This window comes from Coffea eugenioides, chromosome 9, assembly GCF_003713205.1.
Source record: "Coffea eugenioides isolate CCC68of chromosome 9, Ceug_1.0, whole genome shotgun sequence".
NCBI classification, from domain to species: Eukaryota; Viridiplantae; Streptophyta; class Magnoliopsida; order Gentianales; family Rubiaceae; genus Coffea; species Coffea eugenioides.
Window position 1 is genome coordinate 6984526 of NC_040043.1, and position 25219 is coordinate 7009744.

General features: G+C 35.7%; 2 protein-coding genes across 3 annotated transcripts; one reads left to right on the top strand and one right to left on the bottom strand.

Moving 5' to 3' along the window:
- Positions 1–9382: 9382 nt before the first annotated feature.
- Positions 9383–15696, top strand: LOC113782962 (vacuolar-sorting receptor 7-like). The gene is made up of 12 exons (XM_027328950.1): positions 9383–9982; positions 10928–11620; positions 11710–11798; positions 11931–12000; positions 12656–12739; positions 12826–12902; positions 13033–13114; positions 13511–13593; positions 13686–13749; positions 13895–14023; positions 15043–15146; positions 15230–15696. Exons 1-12 carry the CDS (start codon positions 9676–9678, stop codon positions 15344–15346), a joined length of 1899 nt encoding a protein of 632 aa, XP_027184751.1. The 5' UTR covers positions 9383–9675; the 3' UTR covers positions 15347–15696.
- LOC113782961 (probable splicing factor 3A subunit 1) lies at positions 15642–21152 on the bottom strand. Of its 2 annotated transcripts, none has more exons than XM_027328947.1 (3): positions 21051–21152; positions 16374–18553; positions 15642–16248 (listed from the first exon to the last, which is right to left on the bottom strand). In XM_027328947.1, the coding sequence occupies exons 2-3, from the start codon at positions 18540–18542 to the stop codon at positions 15979–15981; spliced, it is 2439 nt and encodes an 812-aa protein (XP_027184748.1). In that variant the 5' UTR covers positions 18543–18553; positions 21051–21152; the 3' UTR covers positions 15642–15978. The 2 variants fall into 2 exon arrangements, with proteins under 2 accessions (XP_027184748.1, XP_027184750.1); XM_027328949.1 differs by lacking the exon at positions 21051–21152 and adding an exon at positions 19058–19264.
- Positions 21153–25219: the final 4067 nt, after the last annotated feature.

Consider the following 25219-nt stretch of genomic DNA (forward strand, 5'->3'; position numbering starts at 1 on the left):
GCATATACATTGAGCGTGCACTAAATACTAATTTTATGTAAATTTGGTACAATAATAATATGTACAAAAAAAGGTTGTAGCAAACACAACGACTAGTAGAACCGGTCCAGCCGGACAAAGTACAGCTATACCGACTTTGAAGTCCGACATTATCTCTTGCTACACTAATACCAATCATATTTCAATTTATGAACAATTTAATTTTACAAAGTATTTGATAAGAAATGATGGATAGTGAGCTATTGCACCCATGCAATAACTTCTCGGTCTTATAGATAAGGGACTGCCCCAGCAAACGTGCAAGAACAGCAGCTACCTTAGGAAACTACCCTACCACAATCCCACCTATAGATCAGGGACAAGCTTATATATGGTTGGGACCGTCCACGAAAATCCACTGCAGCAACTGTCCTGCCATACTGAAATCCCCTAAGAAGTAAGAGCTTGGACAGGGAAGTGCCAAAGTCAAAAATTTACAGCTAATAATAGTTAAAAAAATAAATAGATCCCAAATCACAGTGGGGATACTTAGCAAGAAAGGACCGGAAGTTGTCAGGACTCGAGGAGAAATGGCGAGCTACAGCGTTTGCTTCAGCATTACCAGCTAAAACTAGCGGCTACGACGCCAGCGAATGGATAAGCAAAACCATACATGGATCCAATTGTTATAGCAATGGGTTAAATGGGTGCTCTAAGGAATCCCCTTTGAGGCAAAGCTGAGCATTCATGTTGAGATTAGAGATGCTGACGCCGGTTGGGCTACTTAGAGTGAGATTGACGAACCCCATTGACATTTGCTTTGGTTCCCGGAGTGACAAAATGTCGTGGTAGGATTACAAGAAAGTAAGACATTGGCTCCTACTAGAGGAGGAGAAATTCCCCCGTGTTGATCCAATACAAGGGAACAAAACATTCATCGCAGGTACAACTTTAGCGATCTTCCCCCCTGGTGCATCGATTGTAAGTAACGAGGCCACCAAAGTGTCCTAGACATTCTACCGTGTCCTACCATAATCCTATATATAGATCCGGCACCAGCTTATTTATGGTTGGGACGGCCCACGAAATTACACCGCAGCAAATTGTGCTACCAAACTCTAAAGTCTAATCCTTTGAGAGGCGGGATGAGGGACCTCCAAAGTCAAGAATTTACAGCCAAATATTCCTATAGTAGCTAGGAATGGCAAACCGATAGTAGGGCGCATTGTAGCAGCCGATAGTAGGGGGCAGGATGTGATGGGATGGAAGATGAGAGAAAGAGCAAGTGAGAGTCAATTTCAACATTTGAGCTGAAGGTGTCAAGAGCAAGGATGGAGGTTTGTATGCATTGGAGTTGCAAATAAAGACCAGCTGCAGCAAATTCAAGGGGGTAAAACAGTCTATATATGGCTAGCTACCCTGACAAATGACATCCGTGAATTGAGTACGTTTTACAAATGCTCCTTTTGTTTAGGAAAAATTAATAAGAATTATCTTAGCTGTTTATTTAATGCTCAAGCTCTGAGTAATTATCATGATGTAGAGTGGGTTAATCCCAATCTACTGTGCTAAATGCACATTGTAAAGCATCGAGCATGTGCTCGCCTTTATATACTTCTGTCCAATCAATACAATTCTATTGTTTCAATAAAAAAAAAAAGTTAGGCATGGCAAACACTTGCCCCGCAGAGAGCAACGGGGCAAGGCGAGGCAGTGCGAAAGTGGGGGGATTTTTCTTCCCCCATTTTAAATGGGACAAGGGACGGAGAAGGATATTCTCGTAGCAAATATACATACATACATACATATATATATATATATATATATATAGCTGCACATTAATAATATATGCATATATCTTATAATTTAAGAACTAAAAATATCATAATTTGTATGATAAAATGATGACTTGGTTATTTAGAGTTCATTTTAATTTTTTACATATTGTAAGTTATTTATTAAAAAATTTAAAATAAATATGATGGTTATAAGCTTATATTTGCTGTACCTGTTATGACTACATATCAATAATATATGCATATACATTAAATTTTGAAAATATAAAAACATAATTTGTATGATAAAATGATGATTTTGTTATTTTTAGCTTACTTAAAATTTTTTTACATATTATGAGTTGTTTACCAAAAAATTAAAAAAAAATGCAAGATCCTAATTATTCTTTTCAGTGACATACCTATTATCAAACATAATCGACAACAAATAATAAAAAAAATTGCAGATGAAACATTACAAAGAGCAAACCTTAATATCATAAATATCCTTATCAACATATTAAGGTTAGTTGTCGAGATTTTTATGGTATTAAAGTTCGCTCTTTGTAATTTTTGGTTGCAATTTTTTTTTAGTTATTTGTTGTTGTTCATGTATAACAATTGGTATATAACTGAAAAAGTAATTTGAATTTTAAATTAAGTGAAATATATACAATGATATATTATTTTTTGATACTATATGTTATTTGATCCTAGATGATAAACAGCGGATTCTAGTGTTTTTCTTTAATGTGTGAGATGATATTAGATTAACTGAATAATCTAGGCAATGGTGAAATCATGTTGTATTCTCTCTCCTGATATCACCTTTTAATTGCTGGTTGAACCTAAATGTTATAAGATAATAAATTTAAAAAAGGTTAGTATAATTTTTGAAGTCTAAAAGGTGGCCAGTGAAATAGTTAGAAACCTCAAGGGAGGTTTCTAAAATTATTCCAAAGGATAATTAGTGGGATTATTTGTGAAGAGTTTGGTCAATCTTTGGTACATTAGAGACTCTTTTTTGCCTGGTTCATATATTTCAGTTTCTCCAAAAGCAAAATAATTTATGGGCTCATCTTATTTAAGCTCACCGTCCATCCCAAATTGATCTTCCTTGAAGAAAGTTGAATCTTGAAAGAATTCAATTGATCTTGCATTATTCTCAATCAATGGAAAGTTCCCCTACTTCAACAACATTCTTTCGTGAATTCCCCAAAAATTTTTGAGATAAACCATAAAAAATCTTTCCTTCCAAGTTGGATAATTGAGTGAGAGGAAACTTGCTGTCTGGTTATAAAAGTTCTCAAAATTAAAAGGTCCGGTTTGTCTTCAAAAAGAGTGGTTGTATAGGATTTACTCATCCCTTATATCCAAAATCCTTTCACTTCTTTCTTAAATTCCCGAACAATATTAAAAGTTCATCTTCTTTTCTCTTCTTAGCTAACTACAAAACTAAACTTCTGTGCAAACTACTCCTAATCTGTTTATACTACTGTAGAAACTACTAAGCCTAAAAACCCTAATTTCTACTAAGCCTAGAAACTGCTGTGAAAACCCTAATTTTTTTTTAATTTCAATACTGTGCAAATTACAAGGCTAAAGCCTAGAAATTTACAATAATATCTAAAACATGACGAATCAGTACCGACATAACTCAAACACGGGCCTTTGGCCCTCCTTAGAGCCGAAAAAGTGATAAACCGAAACTCCAATGGTCCAATCCATTCTACTGAAGTCTGAAGAAAACAAGAGTTTAGCATGATTGTAAATAAATAATTTTCAGACCAGAAAAGTTACCTAACTGTCAAATGAATAATCTTTTACCTTTGAAAATTTCATTTTGCTTTTTGGTTAAAGAAGGAAAAGTAATAACAGCTGCTTATATTTCCAAAATTTTCTGGAACCATAAAAGTCCAATGGAGATTGCAAAGTTTTACTTCGAGAATTCCAGTCCGGAATGCAGAACAAAAGAGAAGGGGGTATGTAAGGTTTCATCAGTGGTTGATCAACCACCATACTGAAAACTTGAAGGAAAAAAATATAAAGAAAAGAAAATTTAGAGTCCAACAACCATGTTAATAAATTGATATTACCACCTCGAACAGTAAACTGAATTCCAAGAAGTATTAATTCGAATATCCTTTAGAAATACATAAATCCACTTTGCCCCTTCATTATCGATCTAATTGGATTTATTTTGCCAATAGCCTTTCAATACTTAATCAACCTAAGAAGCCCAACCAAAAATATCGAATTTTCATGTGATATATAGACTATACGTAGACTGCCTTATTCAACCAATTTTGGGAGCTTCTTTTCTCAAACATTAAAGTTGCACACCTACATTCATTGTACATTTGATTTGATTAGTCTTAGGCACCATTTGGATGGAAGGAAATTGAAGGAAAGGAAAGGAGAGGGCTTTAATAGGAAAAAAAGAAAGAAAGGAGAATAGAGAAAACTTGAGTCTATTCATCTTTTTAACTAAACTTTATAACTCCCTTTCCCTCTCAATCCTTTTCTTTCCCTTCTCAAAAATTAATTCAAATATCAAAAATCTTCTCTCTCCATTTCCTTTCCTTTCCCTCCCATTCTCTCAAAACAAACAATGCCTTGGAGACGGACAAAAATCTTGACTTAGGCCAATTCTTTTTCAAACAAACTATAGTTGTTCTTTTGGCTTCAACATGTGCATTTTGCGCTCAAACTTATATTCAATAAATAAAGAGTTAATCATATATCACGGTTACATGCACGATACATTAGCTGATTTTTTATTTTAAATTTAAATTCAGAAGAATTATCATGCATTCAATGCTGACGGATCATACATTATCAGTGTATTGAAGATTCATTTATAGATTAATTGAAATTTATGAGTTGATTGTAAGACATTGGGAAACATAGCTTAGGAGTTTGATCTAATTAAACCTTAAAGAATTGTAATACTCTTTCCTAGAGAATCTTTATAGGTAAACTACACCATTTGGCAAAATATTTACTTGTTTGCTGAATAAGCATTTTATTTAATTGAGGCAACTCAGAAGGTTAAGGTCAACTTTATATGCTTAATCCATGTTTTCAATTTTTTTTCAAATTTCTGTTTCTTTATTGTTTAGTCTGGCTAAGTCAGAACTTCCTCCACAATTTTATGTGACTTCCAGTTCGGGTCAATACGCTAGCTAAATGCAGTACAAGAAGGTCTGGCCAAAAAAAGTGGAGGTCAATGACGGATTCTATCCACTGAAGACGAATACGTGTATCGATCCATACAAACTAAAAGAGAGGTAACTTTTAATTTCAGACAATTTTTTTTTTTTGTGGGGAATTAAGTTCTAACTTAAGTAAAGATCTTCATGAAATTTTATGTTGTAACGGTGTTTTTTTTTTTTTTTGTTTGGAAAATACCATTTTTTTCCACCACAATTTTATGTGTTTTTTTTTTAACCTTAAACGATTACCATGAAAAAAAAAACAAAAAAAACTGTATGGATGTACTAACAAATTGACTAATGGAAGAATCTGAAAAAACTTGATCACTCAATATCTGGTAAAGAAATTGCTATCTCTATTAGCCCTTTTTTTGGGGCAATATAATGGTGAGAATCACATGAACTTTACTTGAAGTACACTGAATATGTGACAGCAAGCAAAGTTTTCCAAATGTTGATGTGACTTTCAATTAATATTCCAAAAAATCTTTATTGAGTATTGAATATTATACAACTAATTATTATTAGTTTACATCAACAAGGAATCAGTCTTCAGACCCTTCAACTATTCTTTGCCTCAGTCGTCTTGCCTTGCCATGCCATATGGGTTTGAATTTCAACAAGTTTACTTTTACTAACTCTTGAAAACGATTTGTGCGAAATTAATATGCCATGCATCACTTGCCCTTATTTGCTCTTAATTGCTTGCTTTTTCTCGTTAATATATAGTATATTTTTAAACCCAATAAAGTTTATTGCCCAGATTAAAAAGAAATGAACCCAGAAGGGAATTTCATAACTTTATTCACTTGCTTTTATTTTACGTTGTTTCTTTATATAAAGTGGATTTTTTCTTATACTTTTCAGCTTAGGAATCTTCTTGTACCATTTTCAACTATATCTCATACTCCATAACATTTTTCGCTAACCAATAAATTTCTTTTGCACTTGTTTTGAGAATCTTATTTCAAATACTACGTCCGGAGCTCCACATTTAGCAAAGAGTTCATTTTTGCTCGTTTGTCACTTTCCATGCTTCTCTTGTATTGCGCTTTTCATGACATATAATGTCATTAATTTAGCCCTAATAATGCTTTTACAAAAATTACTTCTATGGGATGAAGTTTTCTTGAAGGAAAATGTTGTAGCCCGATTAGTATTACTTGGAATGAGTTTGAAGTCTTTCAAATGTTAAAAATAGATAATCTTGATGCAGCGCAGAGGATCTTAGGGGTGTGCATCGAATTCGAATTCGGTAATTCGGAAGTTTGAATTTGAAATTTTTTAGAATTTTGGTATAGGAATTATCGACCGATTTCGATTTCGAATTCACCAGTTCCGATTTCGATTTTGATTCCCAATTCAATTCGGAATTCAGTAAATTCCGAATTCACTGAATTCGAAAACCTTTTTTTCCCTTTTTTCTTTCTTTTTTGTTAGATGTATTGTTATATAATATAAATTTTATATTACATATATTATAAAAAATATTATTATATATAAATATATTATTCAAATATTATTATATACATAAATGTATATTAATATACATATTATAAAACGAAATTGAAATAAAAAATGTTATTATATATATAAATAAATAAATATTAATATATGTATATTATAAAACGAAATTGAAATCGGAAATTCCGATTTCAAAAACTCCATTATTGAATTCGCATAATTCGAAATCGAAAATTCCGATTTCAGTGCAGAATTTCGAATTACCGATTTCGAAAATTTATAAATTCAATTCAAATTCGGTCAGTAAATCAGAATTTTTCGATTTTACACGCCCCTAGATGATCTAGTAACAAAAGGTAGTCACCTGATTGTCTTGATCAACCTTTCTTAATAACTTAATAAACATATACCATATCTTATTCTATAAAGTATAGATTTTTGGGGCGATAAGATTTTGATTTAGTGAAATCAGAGATTCTAGATTCAAAATTTTTATGTTCCCCCTTCGCTTCTGAAGTCTCACACTTCCCCTACAAGAAAAAAATTTTAAAAAAGAATAAAAAGCAAAGTATAGATTCTCGGAGAATGGAATAAACTCCTCCAAGGGTTGAAGAATAATAAATAATATTTTGCATCATGCCATATATTTTGCATCAACTTGTATGTGTAGCATTTCGATAGTCCCCATATTTAGTAACTCTCGAATTTTTTTCTTAATATTGAGGATCATCGATTAAACATGCACAATTAACAAATTTCCATCTTTGTTTCTGCATCTTTATTCTGTAGTACACAAATTAACGTGGCCTATATTTCATACCATAACTAAAATGTTTCTCTATTTTTAAAACTTGTGTTTGATATCATTGATTTCATTTTCTTTTCATGTACTTTGATGGATTTATATTACCCTAGCCACTTAATGGAACTATTAACTTGATGACCAGTTTCGAGGAAGCTATAAGAGAAAAAATTTTACATTTTTCGTAAACACATTTCTCAATCACTTTTTTTTTTTTTACTTCACATATAGCATATTGCTATAATACATTTTCTACAAAAACTCTAGAAAATAATAATCCAAACGAACTATAAGGCTATCATATTAGCTAAGTTGTTTTGCATCTGCTTTTTTATCCCTTTAATGGATAAAAGAAGCCTTATCTTTGCCTTCCAACTGTATATGCTAAAGTGGATTGTCCAAAAGACACAGAATCATGGCACCCAAGTTTAAGAGGAAATAGAAATTTTAATTTATAATACATCACCCAAAATCTTCATAATCCAACTGGAATTCACAGATTGCCATCTACCTGAAACAAGTACATCCATGCCTTTCTATGATCAAGATTTTTTAACTCCTTATTTTGATTTTTGAGGCATTTTATGATAATATCCTCAAAAGGGATTCATCATTGCATAGCTATGAGTATATCCCTAGACCACCATCTGTTGATTCTCTCTTCTTTCTGTTTTTTCCAATTGATTTGTAGACAGTTTATTTTAAGGTATTCAATTAGATCTTTTTTTTTTTAAGTGCAAAATCCAACACAGAATGGTAAATCATAGTATATGTCCAGCAGTCCCATTTTTCTTAGCATGGAATTCAAAAAAAAAAAAAAAAGAGGACAATTGGCACTGCAATATATGATATTCCAATTGGACTTCACCAGTAAAACCAGAAATATAGAGTTCTTTATTAGGAATACCGATGTCATTTTCAATTTTTTATCTTCTCCAAGCCTTTGCTTAATTTGTAAGATAAAGATTGAAGGTATAATTGACTAACTGTAGTGTGGTTGATAACAGCAACTCTCTAACAACATATTGTAAGATAATAACTTACCAGATTTTGGAAGAAAACCCTCTGATTCATCTATTTTAATCTCCCTTCCTGTAACAAACTTATTTCTGGGAAAAATTCAAAAGAAAATTTTACAAATAATAATCAGGAAGAAATTTCCAAATTTTCTATATATTCTTTTATAACTTACAAACAATTGCAGCCTGATAAGCTAGAGGTACTTAGTATCAAGTACCCAAATCTCAAGGTGGAAACTTATACAGAAGAAGCATCATATATATATATATATATATATGAACAAATCTCAATTCACTTTTTAACAAGAAATCCCACCAAATCCCAAACCAGTCATCAATTATTAAATTGGTGCAACCTTCAACTTGTGGGGTGATCTTCCATGGTTTACATTTTGTAAATAAGTGAGTAGATAGGTGAGTTTCTATGATTCATTATTGCTAATTAGGTAGTTACATGAGCTAAGAAAATCACAATTGAGCACAAAAATTTCATGGACCGCACAAGGCACACATCCAATTGTCAAATATGCATGCACATCTAAAAGTCCATAGATTTGCATAAATTTTTAAATTTGATCAGGGTTGGCCAAGTAATTACTTGAACAAACTGTTCTTTATTATTATTATTATTATTATCAGTTGATGCCTACAAGATGAGAATTGCATTTTCTATTAAAGCAGTAAAGTCAATAATACACGTAATCACAAAAGTAAGCATGCAACAAGTAGGTAGTGTAAATAAAATATTTCAACATAATTGCCTTTTCTTTTTTTTTTTCCCCCTTTTTTGTGAAATTGCCTATTAGTATCATAAATCCCCTATTAGTAGAATATTTAAAAAAAATTATAGAGTTTCAAGATTGAAAAATGCTACTTTACAATTGAAAAAAAAAACCTGTCTTAATTTAGGTTAGTTCTATTCAAATTAGAAAAAAAAAAGTGCTTATTAGAATCTGTACTTTTGATTTTCAGTTGGAAGTTGCATTCGTGGTGGTTCCCCTGGCTGCTTTCCACAATCCACACTCCAACTCTTCCTTGCTCTTTCTCCCACCTTTCCAGTCGTTTCCTTTACGTCATAGCATTGATTCAATTCAAGAACAAGAAGAAGAAACAACAAAAAAAAGAAGAAAAAAGGTGCAATAGAAGCCAAAGTCCACCCCTAAACCTTTCTTTTTTTCTCAGTTTCTCTTCCTTCAAAGTCTTCTCTCTCTCTCTTCGTCCAATATCCATCCATCCCATGTAGCAAAAACACTTGGACTAGTTCTACTACTAGCATTTACTGCCCCTTGTAGAAAGACCTGTTCTATCCTCTTCCCTCCATCTGTTTCCATTTTGTCAGCATTTCATTTCACCTCTTTCTTTATATCTGAGCAGAACCCACAATTTTACAAACGCTTGTCTCAGTTTCTGCAGCATCTCAAATGGCAAATACTCTGTTTTCAAGAGCTTTCTTGATTGTATCCACCCTTGTATTGTCTAGTACTAGTATTTTAACTGAGGCAAGATTCGTGGTGGAGAAGAGTAGTATTAGTATACTTGATCCTTCTGATATTCGCTCCAAGCATGATGCTGCTATTGGCAACTTTGGTGTGCCTGACTATGGAGGATCAATGGTTGGAACTGTTGTTTATCCTGATACAGGTGCTACTGGTTGTTCTCCTTTTGAGGGTGATAAGCCCTTCAGGTCAAAGTCTTCCACTCCCACCATCCTCCTCCTTGATCGTGGAGGTAATCATCAGCTTTCTTCTTCTCCTGTCGCTTTTCCTGGTGCAATTTTTTTTTTTGTTAGTTTTATACATCTGCATGTGTTTATGTGACATGCAATTAACAATTTTTGAGAATTTGGAGAATGGGATTTTAGTAGTTAGCTCTTTAAGGTGGTGGGATTATTTCTTTTTAATTTTTTTAAAGTGAGTTTTATGTTGTTTAGAAGATTTTGATGTGTTGCTTCTGTCCTTTAGGTAATTAAATTGTCTTTTTGGATGTCCAGATTTAGTTACTCTGTTTTATTGCTCTGTTTTCATGGTCAACCTTGATACTTTCTGCCATGTGATCATCCGACGGCAGAGAATCAATTTGCAGTTTATACCTTTTTTTTTTTAATTTAATCAACTATAGTTTCCTAATTTAAAACCTTAGATTTTTCTGGTGTATTTGTGCAAACTTCTTTTTATTTTTCAGAGGAAATAAGTTGTTTCTGATGCATCAAGCTGTTCTTATATTACCCTTCTGTGTCTTCCTAGAGGCACCCAAACAATTTTGCGTTCTGGAATACTATCCTTTGTGCATGGATTATTGATGCTTAACGGAAAGTCCTGGATGAACTCAGAATGCTAATCCAATCAAAATAATTTTGGTTACAGTATAAACGGAGCAACAAATAGTAGGGGTTCAAAAGTGGAATTTAAACACTGCAGAATTATGGAATCTCAAATTTTGGCCGTGGTTGATGAAATTCTACTTCTTTTCTCCTGTCTTGTTATGAAATCATGCTAGTTCTGGTTTCTGGGAGAGTGGAGGGAACCTTTTAGCTGTATACCAATTACCAGGAGACCTTTTTGAGATAAATGGACGAGCCCGATTGAAACCAATAACAAGTAATTAGAACAAACAATTTTATGATGCAATGGAACGCTGTGGTCTCTAATTAAAACTTTTTTCTGCCCTTTACAGGATGTTACTTCGCTTTGAAGGTATGGAATGGACAACAAGCTGGTGCTGCTGCAGTTTTAGTGGCTGATAGCGTAGATGAGCCCCTAATAACTATGGATTCACCAGAAGAAAGCTCAGATGCAGATGGATACTTGGAGAAGATTGGAGTCCCTTCAGTTTTGATTGATCATTCTGTCGGTGAATCTATAAAGGGTGCACTGAAGAAAGCTGCAAATGTTGTTGTAAAAATTGACTGGTCGGAGTCAATGCCACATCCTGATCAGAGGGTGGAGTATGAGCTGTGGACCAATAGTAATGATGAGTGTGGAATCCGGTGTGATGAACAAATGAATTTCATCAAAAATTTTAAGGGCAATGCTCAGATTCTTGAGAAGGGTGGATACACCCGTTTCACACCACACTACATCACTTGGTATTGTCCTCACGCTTTTCTTCTTAGCAGTCAATGCAAGTCTCAGTGCATCAATCATGGAAGATACTGTGCACCTGATCCTGAGCAAGACTTTGGGATGGGGTATCAAGGAAAGGACGTAGTATTCGAAAATTTAAGACAGCTCTGCGTGCACAGAGTTGCAAATGAGAGCAACCGCTCTTGGGTTTGGTGGGATTATGTGACAGACTTCCACATTAGGTGCTCAATGAAGCAAAAGAAATACAGCAAGGAATGTGCAGAGGAGGTTATGAGATCGCTGCGTGAGTTCTGCTCTCAAAAGCTTTTTCTGCAGAACAAATTGATCTTGCATTTTGAAAATACTCAATTATTTACGTATCTTGTCCATCAGATCTACCGATTGAGAAGATAAAGAGTTGTATGGGCGACCCCGAAGCTGATGTGGAAAATCAAGTACTTAAAATTGAACAAGACCTCCAGGTTCTTACAATCTTCACACCTCAATTTTATTTGTCTCAGTTGTCAGAAATTAACGCTGATGAGACAAAAGTTAGACATGATTTTTTGGATGAATGACCATTACATTGACTTTTTGTTCTTTGTTAAATCTAGGTTGGTCGAGGATCTCGAGGTGATGTCACAATATTGCCAACATTGGTTATAAACGATGTCCAGTACAGAGGTTTGTTACAGATGTCTATGTTGTTCAATACTTGTAGTCCCTTGGTAGTTTTGGATATTACTTCAGAAGATTAATCCACATTCTTTTTGGATGGTTAATGGAGAAAACATTGGACTTGTAATTTTCTGTATCAGTTCAAAAATGCTGGCCAGCTGACATGGTCATCCATTCTGATTAAAATTTTCCGAGTTAAGATCAGATGCAAGATTCTGTCTGCAGCTGCAGCTTTTGGCCTCCTTTTTCTCCTGAAGATAAAAAAGGACTCATTTGGGAGTAACAGCATTGTCTTGCATTAGTTTATCCAAACAAAATTAGTAACTGAATTGACAACTTAATTCGATCACAGTAAGAATGACACAAGACTGGAGACAATATTTCAGAATGGGGTTTTCCTGAGACATATTCCCTATTGCGAATTTCATTTATTCTAATACTTACTCTTGCAACTCCAACAAATTTACAATCTGAATGAATTCTGATTTGGTTGTGGCATTTCTGATCATACTTCAATTAGTTTGACTAAAGCATATAATGTGAAATGCTTCTACATCAAACAATTAACCATATAATAATCTAAAGAAACTATTTTTCTAGTTAATGATGGATTTTTGTTTTGCTAACCAAACTAAATTTGCTTTTTCTTCACTCCATCAAGGAAAATTAGAGAGGGTTGCCGTCTTAAAAGCCATTTGCGCTGGATTCAAGGAGACTACTGATCCTCCCATTTGTCTAAATGGAGGTTTGGCTCTGCATGGCTGATGGTTTTTGCTAGTGACAGAAATAGTACTTGTGTAGCATCATCTGATCTCTCTGCTTTATAAACAGATCTTGAGACCAACGAGTGCCTTGAAAACAATGGTGGCTGTTGGCAGGATTCTCATTCTAACATAACTGCCTGCAAGGTAAGTGAAAGCATTTCTTCTGATTACATACACGTGGTGACTTGTGCTTCTTGCTGTGGAATGTGATTGAAATACACGAATAAACCACTTTAGCTGCTCTCTTATCAGCCTTTATTTGTTATTTCTTAAGGATACATTCAGGGGAAGAGTTTGTCAGTGCCCTTCAGCGAATGGTGTGCAATATAGAGGAGATGGATACAAGTCTTGTGAAGGTATCTATTCTTTTCTATAGGGAGATATATCTTTCAACAATTTAGCTTTGATACTTCCAAACATGTTCCCTTTTTATTATCAACTTGTGAAGGAATCTTTTCCTGGAACCATTTTTTTTGGGGGCTTTTGCGGTCCAGAATAAGGCATTACGAGATAACATTTTAAGTGATTTCGCTTTGTTCTGTCACATTGCCTAGATCCAACAGGCATGCAAGTATCTTACACATTCACCAATTCCAACCCTGCTGCTTTACATAAGTGGCCAATTAAAATTATGTTCAAATTCTATATTCAAAGATTGCACCTGAGTTTCTCCTTAGAATTATAACCTCGCAGGCACATACTATCCAGGATTCATGCCTCTTATGCTTTTGCTTCCTCTTTTATATTTGCAGCTGTTGGACCTGGAAGATGCATGGTCAATAATGGAGGGTGCTGGTCAGAAACTCGACATGGACTGACAGTTTCAGCTTGCACAGTTCAGTGATACATTACTTTTCAAAAGACAACAGTTCTTTTATGGATTCTACCATTCTAATGTTGATATGATATCCTTCTGTGGATAAACAGGAATCTGATCTTACAGGCTGTCACTGTCCTCCTGGATTCACTGGAGATGGCTATAAATGTGAAGGTGCTTTCCTGCCATTATCAAAAATGGATAACTCTTTAACATATATAAGATCCCCAGTCTTCTACTTAGCTCTGGCTATCCTTCTTAAGTTTACTGCCTTAATCTGAGATTTCAATTCAATGTTCTACTCTTTAATGTATGACAGAAATAGATGAATGTAAGGAAGGTAAAGTTTGTCAATGTGATGATTGCACCTGTAAGAACACATGGAGCGGATTTGAGTGCGGTTGCAGAGGGGACAAACTTTACATTTTGGAGCACGATACCTGCATTGGTAAGAAAAATCATCTCAAATTGATTAGAATTTGTGATTCTGCAGAAGTAACACAGAGTTGTTTGCTGCTTTAAACACATCATGTGCAACTAGTTTCATTATCTTTCTCTTTGGTTGAAATGAAAATTTCATATTTTTCCGAGATTCTAATATTCATCTAGGGTAAAAAAGATGTAAGAGCCACCAAAATGTAAAAGATGAACTATGTCTTATTCTTTGCTTCAATCTGCTGATATCTCCTTGCTTGCATAGAGTTCCATCTAAACACCCTAAAAAGTGTTGACTTTCAATCCTGAGTACATATTCCATGCAGAATACAATGTGAGCCTATTTTTATGGGATTTATTTACTCAGACTTCCTAAGTGCGGGTGCTTATGAATTTAAAATTTGTCCCTCGAATAAACCAACAAAAAGAAAAGCTCAAAAGACTACTCATGCTGCCTTATTTGTAAACGGCATAAGAAGATATAATGCACAAGACTCCCACCACATGGGGCTAGGTATACAAGATTAGATAGTATTTTCGTGTACCTGACCTATGAATATCGTCCATGTCAGAATATTCTGCAGGAATGCCCAAAACCTCGACCACAGCAAATGTTTTAGGTTGTCACTCAAGAAAATGAAACTCACTTCTTTAATGGCGATTCATTTCTTCAAAATAAATAGATTTAATTTTACTTGTTTGTTTGCAGTATACTCTCTCTCTCTCTCTCTCTCTTTGTGCTTATGTATACAAACATAAGCTCCTATGCAACAGGACACACGTATCAGTTCAAGACTTCATTAACTTCAGTTTTCCTGCATCTTTTTCATTTCTATTTCTTACTGTTTTCCTTATAATGAGAGGCAAACCACCTTTTATCAACAGGACAGTACGTTTGAGTTGCTAGTAAGAAGGTTAAAAGCTATGCACTCGACAAGTTATCCCCTGAGGGGAGATGAAAAATATGTACTTTAGTAGGATGCTGCAAACAAAGAACAAATTACTAATTACTATCTTTCTCATTCCTCACAGAAAGGCACACATCAAAATTCGGGTGGTTCCTCACATTATTGGTTTTAGCTGCAGTAGTGGCTGCTAGCATGGCTGGTTACATCTTCTACAAATATAGACTTCGAGTACGTCTCATTATCATCAGCTCAACAAACTTCTTACATTGCGATCATCTATTTCATGTATCTAACTTCCATCTGATTTGCAGTCTTACATGGACTCGGAGATTATGGCCATCATGTCACAGTACATGCCAATCGACAACCAGCAAAATCAGGTTGTCCATCATGAAGCTGAGCCTCTTCAACAACGTTCATCTGTGTAGAAGTCGCCGATTGCTATCTACACTCAGCTGCCACTTGTCTTCTTCATCAACTCTACAGTTTTCACAAATCCTGGATGAGGCATGCATTGCTTTATTTTCTAAAGCAGCAGCTGAGGCAACGACGAATTCTGATGGAAAGTATACATGAGAACTTGCATCTGCTGGTTTGGAATTTTGAAGCTGGATAGAAATGAATTAATGTAGCTACGCTTGAAGTTGGCAAAAACATTTTCCCTTGTGTACATAACATTACTCGTAGATGTAAGCCTAAACTTGACAGGCAAAGGCGTGGAAGTTTACACTGAAATCATTTTCAGCTTTTATAGATGATGAGCTTTCAAAGGTGCAGATTTTGATGGGAGGAACATTTTCATCTTCGAATGGGTAAATTGAAGGCCATTCCTGTTTACTGTGTTTCTCCTAGAGTTTATAGGATATGTATATACAGATATTCCGAACTAAGAAAAGACAACTTACTCTCCTCATCACTCAATAAGCAATTTCAAAGGAAGCTCTAAACATCACAAAAAATAATTTTGGTGAGACAATGACAGGACAATGCTTCTTAGGAGAAGTAACAGATCCAAATAGGAAAATAAAGCGTTTCAAGGCTTTGGCCAATGTTAAGCTTCTCATCTCTTTCTTCCTCCACGCTCTCTGAGAGAGAGTTGAAGTGTTTCTCCGGGTGCAACGTTATAATATGCGAGCGACAAATTGTCCTTGAGAAAACCAGGCCTTCCACTCAGTTTCTGTTTGTTAGCCGGAAGTTGAATCTCACCAGCTATTTTCTCTTTCAAGCTGCTGACAGTTTCAGACAGCGACTGCACAAGAATCTCCAGCACCTGCCCTTTCATATTGCCTTCATCATGATTGGGCACAGACACGTTGATACGAGCAGGTCCCTGCAGTGCACACAAATGCAAGCTTAATTACAACCCAATGACGTAAAACCTTCTCTTTTTTCACAAAAGGAAATTTTTTTTTTAAAAAAAACACAAATATAAATGAATGCAAAAGTGCATCATACCGAATGTTGAGCTAAAAATTGATCCTCGGGAACAAGCAGAGCATCATCAAGTTTCTGTCTTTTTGGTTCTGGTTCTTCAGGAAGTGGTGGAGGAGCTTCCTCAGGTGGAGGTGGTGGCATTCCCTGAGGCATGGATGGCGGTGGGACCATAGGCAGGCCAGGCTGAGACATGGAAAGGGGAACAAAAGGCCGGGGAGCAGACAAATGTGTAAATTGAGATCCAGGTGGCGGTGGCACAGGCATGTTGGGGGAATTCATGGACATGGACGGATGCATTTGGGGTCGATTTACCATCAGAGGTTGCTGGCCCGGCATCATTGACATCGGATGAGGTGCAGGTCTAGGCAGAACACCGACGACTGGAGGCCTAGGTGGAGGTGGAGCCAAAACACCGGGACCAGTTGGGGTTGAATACTGAACAGTATTAGGAGGCCTAGGGATATTCAAGGCAAGTCCAGGAGGTGGAGGAAGAGGTCTAATTGATGGCATGCCAGGTCTGGGAGGAGGAGGAGCTGCAGGACCTGGAAGATTTCTCATATCACTGTTGCCTGCTTCATTTAGATCTTCTCCACCAGCATTCTGAGACATGGCCTGACTTGCTGTACGACCAATACTTCCTGTATGCCCATCCCAAATGACTTGCTTTGGTTGATCATCTTTTTTCTTCTCGATCTCTGCCTTAACAGCATTAGAGACTTCCTCCTCAGTAGTACCAAAAATATCAGGACGGGTTCGAGCAAGTCCAACAATATTTTTTGTGATCTCATCATCAGGAGCAAGAGTTGTATCCCTAATTTTTGCAAACATCCTCTCCTTCTGCTCCTTGTACTTTGGATCAATTAAAGAGATCCTGATATGTTCAGACATCTCATTGTCAGGAATCAGCTCACCAGTTATTGGAGACACAACAAATTTAGTTGGATCTCTTTCAGCAGGTAACCTCTCCTCAGGTCTCTTCCAATTCTTTACTATCCTCATAGGTGGTTCTGCTTCATCTATTGTAACCTTAGCTTCATTATTCTTCAGGTCCCCGTTCTCTTCAAGACTAGCTGCCCTCATGCCCTCCTCAACAAGCTGCACCTCCTCTTCATCCATTTCCATTTCTACTTCCTTCCCAGGCTCAATGATCTCCTCTTCTTCCATACCTGTCATCTTGCTTCTTCGTATAACCTCCTCCAGGGTCATAGGAGGGGGCAAATCTTCATCCTCATCATCTGCAAAGTCTATGGTCTCTACTACAACAAAGTCATGCCAATCAATCATGGCCATATGTAATCGCTCCTGTTCTATCTCATCTTCAGCTTTCTGCCTAGCCTGCTCCTGCGACCGTTCCCACTCCAAGCGATGAAGGCATCTTTCAAGCACCGTAGTCATGTCAGTTACACTCTTTCTCAACTTATCTGTTAACGCTTTTGGAGGCATCAGTACTTTCGAATAAGCATCCGCAAGAGATGTAAAAAACATAAACATGCTATGGGTTGGTTTTAGAAAAAGAAATTGAGGATTGTTAATCTCCCTACTGGTCAATCCAGTCAAAAATGATTTCCCATTCCTTGCGACAAACTGGGCAGTAAGCTTAATTATGTCCAACTCCTCCCCTGTAATCCCTTCAGGGAGACGAACAGTGTACTGCTCTGCTTCAGGGGGTTCAAGAATTTTACGAACAGGCCTAAACTGCACCGACGGATCAGGCTTTGCAATCGCATCCTTGCCATCAGCAGCCGGGGCAGCAGCTGCAGACTCAGGAGCAGCTGAATCTGCCAGTTGCAATGGCTGCAGAGCAGAAACCTGATTTTGTGCACGAGCTTCAGATAAACGATGCTGATAGTATGCATGGTATGGATCAGAGGCATTCAAAAAGTTAAATTTTGGATTCCCAGCATTGCTAGCGATAATCCTCTTTTCAAACTCAGGACCATTCTTGGCCACAAACTGAGATGTCTTGTCAACAATGTTTCTGATATCTGGAGGAGGATAAATAATACCAATAGTTCTCGTATGAGTCGCAACCGAAATAGGAGCTGAGTTGGATTTGTCAGCTTTGCTCAGATCCTCTTGACTTCCATTCTGTTTCTCGTCTTCTTCAGTTATCTGAGCTAGTGGTAAAGGCCCAAGATTACCATCAGAAGGGGGTGCAGGTAAAGGCAATATCGGCAAATTGCCCAACATTTCCAGATGGTCTGCAAAAAGTTCACAAAAAAGTTAAAAACAAACCAACAAAAAACACATGCAGCACACTATTTTTACTTCCTAGCATATCATGCTCTGATAACTCATGACTTCATGAAGCTTTATCACGATGAAGACCTCAAAAATGAGCACAACTACAAGAGACGGGTATTACCCCCTTGAAGATCATAAACTAGGTATGAGTTCATGCCTACTTCAGACCATCCACAAAATTTTCAATTCACTCAAGACAAACATTCACAAACATATTTCATCACATACGTTCACATACATCAAGTGGAATCACTGCATAATCCCAAGTACAAGCAAAATAAACTAACGAATCAAACATGTTAGAAAGCCACCTCTGCTTAAAATGAAAATAAATAAATTACAGTAACAGAACAACCAACTTCAGAATAAACTAATCACAATGAAATTCATTAGAGCATCAAGATTCAGATTTCAGCAAAAACAACACCAACTAAAATAAGCAAGGAGAACTCATCACTAACCAAACAGAAAATATCCCCCAACCACCAAGGAATAATAAGAAACTTTCTCAGCATAAAGAGAGAGTAAAGAGGTCACTACAAGCTGCAGATTCAGAATTGTCGATAGGGGAACTAGGGTTAGGGATTTTGAATTTCATTTTTTTTTTTTATTCTCGCTCTGTCAGACTTTCACTCTTGCTGACTCTACATTAATTGACATAAAAACTCAACAAAACCCGAAGGAAAAAGAAATGGGTGGGTTGGGGTATTCCAGGTTCTTTTACTACTTCCTATACTTCCTTTTCAGGGTCCGCTACCCTGCCCTAAAACTTTTTCAGGATGCAAACAATATCCTTCAAGCGGTGTTCTTTTAATAACTGTCCCCAAAAATTCTTACTACTTAATCAAGTTGGAGGAGAAGGTTTACAAGTTAAACTTTTTTTTAGTCATTTTTTAGCGTTACTTTTTCCTTCACTAGAAAGGTTAAACAGTAGCATTTGAAAATAAGAATATGTTAGCCCCCACTTCATATTGATTAATCAAAAGCTTCCCTCTTCAATTTATTTCTTATCTATATATGCATACACAACAAACACCACTAATATACATCATAAACGGTATACAGAAATAACAATAAAAAGGTTAATTACAACATTCACTCCAAAACTATTATTAATTTGTACTTTCTCACTTATAATATCAATTTAGCACTTTACAACTAACAATTTGTGCATTAATGGCAAACAAGTGGGATGACCAGGGTTTAAAGAATTCAAAGATACAGAATGAACTAGACACAAGAAATCCAACGTTGGTCAAAGAACTAATGAGTAAGGCAATACAAAGCCTATTTTAGTACCACCTCTTATTTTACAAATTCTACCCATATTAATATGCACCTACTTACACTCTCTACCTCTCTTTCCCACCGCTCCAAACACCTTGAGGTACTTGGATTTACAAGTTTTTAAAATCATTGAAGGTACTTGGATGCATGTTTTTAAACTCAATTCTGATATTAAAACAAATTAGTTTGGTGTCTGGTTAACTCAAACAATCTAGTAGGTCTGGTTCAAAGACTAGGAAATAAGTACAAGTTTTTCCATCATTTGTTCCAACTCGAGTTAAAATACAATTGCACTTGGGCTTTCTAACGGTGTTTTTTTATAATTAAATGAAGTAAATCCAAGATGGTTGTCTTTCAAGTCCTTCGTCCTATCCCAAATCCAAGTGGGTTGCCTCTCTACGAGATTTTCTTTAACTATTTTGTTTGCTGAAATCAAAAGGGGGGAGGGAATCCATTTAACAATGAAAAACTAGGGAGAAGGTGGAATCTTTTCGGAAATTGACATTTTTTCCCTAAAACATGAGCACGATTACAAGAGAAGGAGTATCACCCCCACTGAAGAACACAAACTAGAGTACACTTTCCAGCCCATTTGAGACCATCCACAAACTTTTCAAGTCCCTCAAGACAAACATTCACACACATTTCCACCCCATATGTCTACATATCAACTCGTATCACTACAAAATCCTAATCAAAAGCAAAATGAATAAACGAAGTTTAACATGTTAGAAAGCTGGCTATGCTGAAAACGAGAACAAATATTATTGTAACAGAGCAACCAACTTCAGAAAAGAATAATCACGATGAAATTCACCTGTCCAGACAAAGAACAAAGCCCATTAAGATTCAGACTTCAGAGAACAAAAATCACCAAATCAGCAAGCAAGAATAACTCGTCGCTAACCAAACACAAAAAATCCCAAACCCCAGCGAGTAACCCAAAAAAAAAAAAGATTTCAGCATAAAAATAGAGTAAAGAGGTAATTATAAACTGAAAGCCTGCTACTTCTTAGTCAAATTCACCAACTTTACCAGAATTTTACAGAACCCCAACCAAAAGCGGAAACTTCTACGTTTATAGGGTTTATTCATTACAGAACTTCAAAACGAAAAACAAAAATAAAAGGAAACAAATGGAAATGATTAAAGCGAAGAAGGACTGACCAGAGAGATTTGAGCTCGCCAAATGAAGACAGTATATTGAGAAATTAGGATTAGGGATTCGGAATTTCTTCTTTTTATTCTCCCTCTCTCCAACTCCCACTCTCGCCCACTCTACGGTTCGTTTTGAGATGGTAAAATCTAAACGAAACCCGAAGGGAAAATAGGTGGGGCGGGGTTTACCGGGTTCTGTAACTTCTGTCACTACTTCTTAATTGCTTTCTCTTTTTTTTTATTCTTTTTTTTTTTTTTTTCGTCTATTTTCTTTTTATACTCGTTACCACACAACCAAGTTAGGTTTTGGATCGGAGACTTCCTATTTGTAATTTAAAAAAAAAAAAAAAGAGTTGAGGTATGAGGTTTAATGTTACCTTTTTCTCTATTTTTTTGTCATTTTTTTAATGTTAATTTTTATCATCGGAACCACAGCAAAGAAAGGAAAAATGATAGCATTTGAAAGGTAACAGTTTTGTTTAGATAGAAGATTATTTGTAAAATTTATCAATTGGACTAGATGTGAATAAAAAGCAAAATATTTGGGATTATATTTGTTTTGTTTGAACTCTAGGGACTAAAATCGCTTGTGTTCCAAATATTGCGAATCAAAATTTTAATTCTGTCATTTTCTCTTATGAGTAAATTATCTCGGTCGCCACCAAACTTTTGGTATCGTTGAATTTTGACTATTGAATTATTAAAAGTTTGATTTTGACCATTGAACTATTTAAAGTTTAGATTTTGAACCATTCCGTTAGGTTTAATCATTAAACATGACAGATCTAAGTGTTCGCACAATTCACAAGACAAAAGAAAATGACATAGTTAACGATTAAATCTGATAGAATAACCCAGAATCTAAATTTTAGATAGTTCAGTGACCAAAATTCAATGATTCCAAAAGTTTAGTAACCATTCAGATAATTTGCTCTTTTGCAATTATTAGCCCCTCTTTATATTGATTGATCAATAGCTTCCTTCTTTCTTTCATTTTATTTCTTTTCCAAATTTGCAGACACATCATCGAATATTTCTAATATACAGCATACATGGTATTAAAAAATAACAAGAAAAAGGGTTAATTACCACATTCACTCCAAACCTATTATTAATTTGTGCTCTGCCACTTAAGTTATGTATTTCAACACTTAATGACTGACAATTTGTGTACTTAAAGGTAAACAAGCAGAATGGACAGGATACAAAGGAATCGAGAATAATGATCTATACCCAAGAAATTCGATGTTGCTGTAAGAACTGAATAAATTGTCAGTACTAAATTTAATACATTTGAATGTAAATCACATTAAGTGATAAATGAATAACTTATCATTTATTTTTTCGAACAAATTTTGTCTAGAAAATTCAGTACCACTTAATGAATTCAGATGTTCTAATTTTGGTTATCAAACGCATCTGAATATATTAAGATCTCATTAAATTTAAGTGTTAAATTGAATTATGAACTCCACAATAGTGGCAGTAATCGGTCTAGGCTCCAAGAGTTTCACAAAGTTGTACAGTTTTAAATCCGAGGGAAACAAGCATGGAAAAAGATATCACATCTTTACGTTGCAGGCATGGGAAGGATGAAAGCACCATACATTCAAGCTCTTCTTGTTTGATGACATGTGGTAAATGAACAATATAATGGTTTTGATGTAGGAAGTTCAAAAAATCCAGATTCTTAATGCTATCATCAAGGAAGGAAAGTTCGAAGTTCTTGAAAACGCGAGAGGCAGAATGGAAAAAGAGCAAGAAATTGGAATTTGGCCATCCAATTTTGAGTCAAATTTCAAAACTTAAAACAGCTTTCCAACAAAACCAAGTTGCAGAATATGGACTTTGAATGATAATTTACCACCTCAACGAATTAATAATAATATTTTGCAGAGAAACTAGTACGCTAATATGTTATTGTACCTGCATGTTTACCTAGATGCCGCCGAATCGAGTCATAAACACACATTGAAGACAGAATTTTATTTTCCCCTACAAAATTTCCAGTTATGAAATGGCAAGGTGAATTTATCTGGAAACAATTATCATATAGTACTGTAGAGTAAACATCTATTTCCTAACAATCACTTTATAGCTTATGCTCAACCTGTCAAGGACGAAAGGCGGACAAGTCCCCTGATAAGCCTGTATAGTTTCTGTTGTACAATGTAATGATGGAAAAGGATTCGAGACTCTACAAAAATTTGTCAATTCGCAGAGCTTAAAGAGATCAAACAATTATATTGATGATGAGGATCCAGCAAACGAGTATTGCCTAGTTTACATTCGACCTCAAGAGGGGTTGAAGGAGGCCAGCAAAATCATGGCATTGCCAGGGCAACCAAAACGAGTGAATTTTGATCAGTATTCTGGGTACGCCACTGTTGATCCTAAGGTTGGTCGAGCTCTCTTTTACTATTTTGTCGAATCCGAAAACACTTCTAGCAAACCTCTTTTGCTGGCCATCACGTACCTCAACTTGTCCTCCATAACAACAAAATAACTAACCAAGCAGTGATCAACTTGAAAGGAATTGCAGTAAGTTTTAATCTCTTCTTTTTCCTTTGTTGGTTCCATGAACGTTTGTTGTTTGAACATCTACAATCTATATGTTCTGCATCTAATGGTGATATTTCTTGTTATTTTCAGATTGGAAATGCAATTCTGGATACAGAAACGGAATGGAAGGGGCAACATGATTTTTTGTGGTCACACAGCCTAATACCTGATGAAATGTATCAAGGTTTAGTTACAAATTGCGTTGCTACAGATGGTTCCGTATCAGATGCTTGTGTAAACTACCTTGAACAAGAGGGAAAGGCACTTGGCAATATCAATTATTATGACATATATTCTCCCTTGTGATCTTCTGCTTCAAAACTCCTTCGGTAGAATGTGATTCTTCATTTATGACATTATCACCTCTCTATTCTAATCTGAATGAAATATCAAATCACCTTTGTTCCATGATTGAAATAGATATCTGAAGCAGATCCATGGGCGGATGATTATGCATTATCCTACCTAAACAATCCTGACGTGCAAAAATCACTTCATGCGACTAAAACAGGAACATCTGGACCTTCGAGTTTGTGCAGGTACGTATGGAATCATACCATTACATTATTTAAAATCATTATTCCAATATATGTGCGTGTCTGTACACTTTACTCTGAATTACCAACATAGTTCTGTTACTTGGATTTTCATATAAAGCAACTCCATTAATTGGACAGATAGTCCAGACCATGGTTCAAAGGCGTGGTCGCGGTCACGGTCGTGACACAGACCGTTCCACATTGGTTTCGACATATCGGTCACGATCTCGACGAGATGCAAATTTTTTGATAATAAAAAAAATAGTAAAAATAATAAAAATTTGAGTTAACTCGAGGCGACTCGGCCATTTTTATCCTTCTCGGAGACGTCTTGGCCGAGTTCTCGGCGATCCATTATCTCGGAGTAATCTCGTCTCGGTATTGAAACAGAAAGCCCTGTTCTGGTGACAACTCGGCCGAGTCGTCTCGGTCTCGGCCGAGTCTTTGAACCGGACACAGTTTTACCTACAATCAAGGAGCTAATGGCAAGTGGCATCAACTTGTGGATTTATAGGTAACTAAGTGATGACCTTGTGGTTGTGTAAAAGCTAGCATTAACGAGATTCTACCTTTCCATTTCATGTGTAAACTAAGAAAATGGAACAATTTTGAATTGAAGTGGAGATACAAATGACTTTAATACCTGTGACTGACGGCAACTAGGTATGCGATAAACAAGTTAGGGGTATCTGTGAAAAGGAAAACCACTTTTCATCCTTGGTACACCCAAGGCGAGGTAACAAAGAGCTGAATCTCAGATGTATTATACCTTTTTCAAGTCATTTTTATTTCTGTCCAACACTTAGTGTTGAATAAACGTGATCTAAATCAGGATTGATCAGGTTGGAGGATATGTGGTGGAATATCAGAATTAACATTTGTGACCGTACGAGGAGCTGGACTTTTGGTTCCTCGCTATCAGCCTGCTCGCGCACTTGCTGTATTCTCATCCTTCATGGAAGGAAAGCTTCCATCATCAAGCTAGAACAAGATGAAATGGTGAAAGAGAAAAGGATTTTGATTAGTGTGATTCTTGTTTCCAGTATGGTTCAACAAAGTTGAACCAAAACAGGTTTC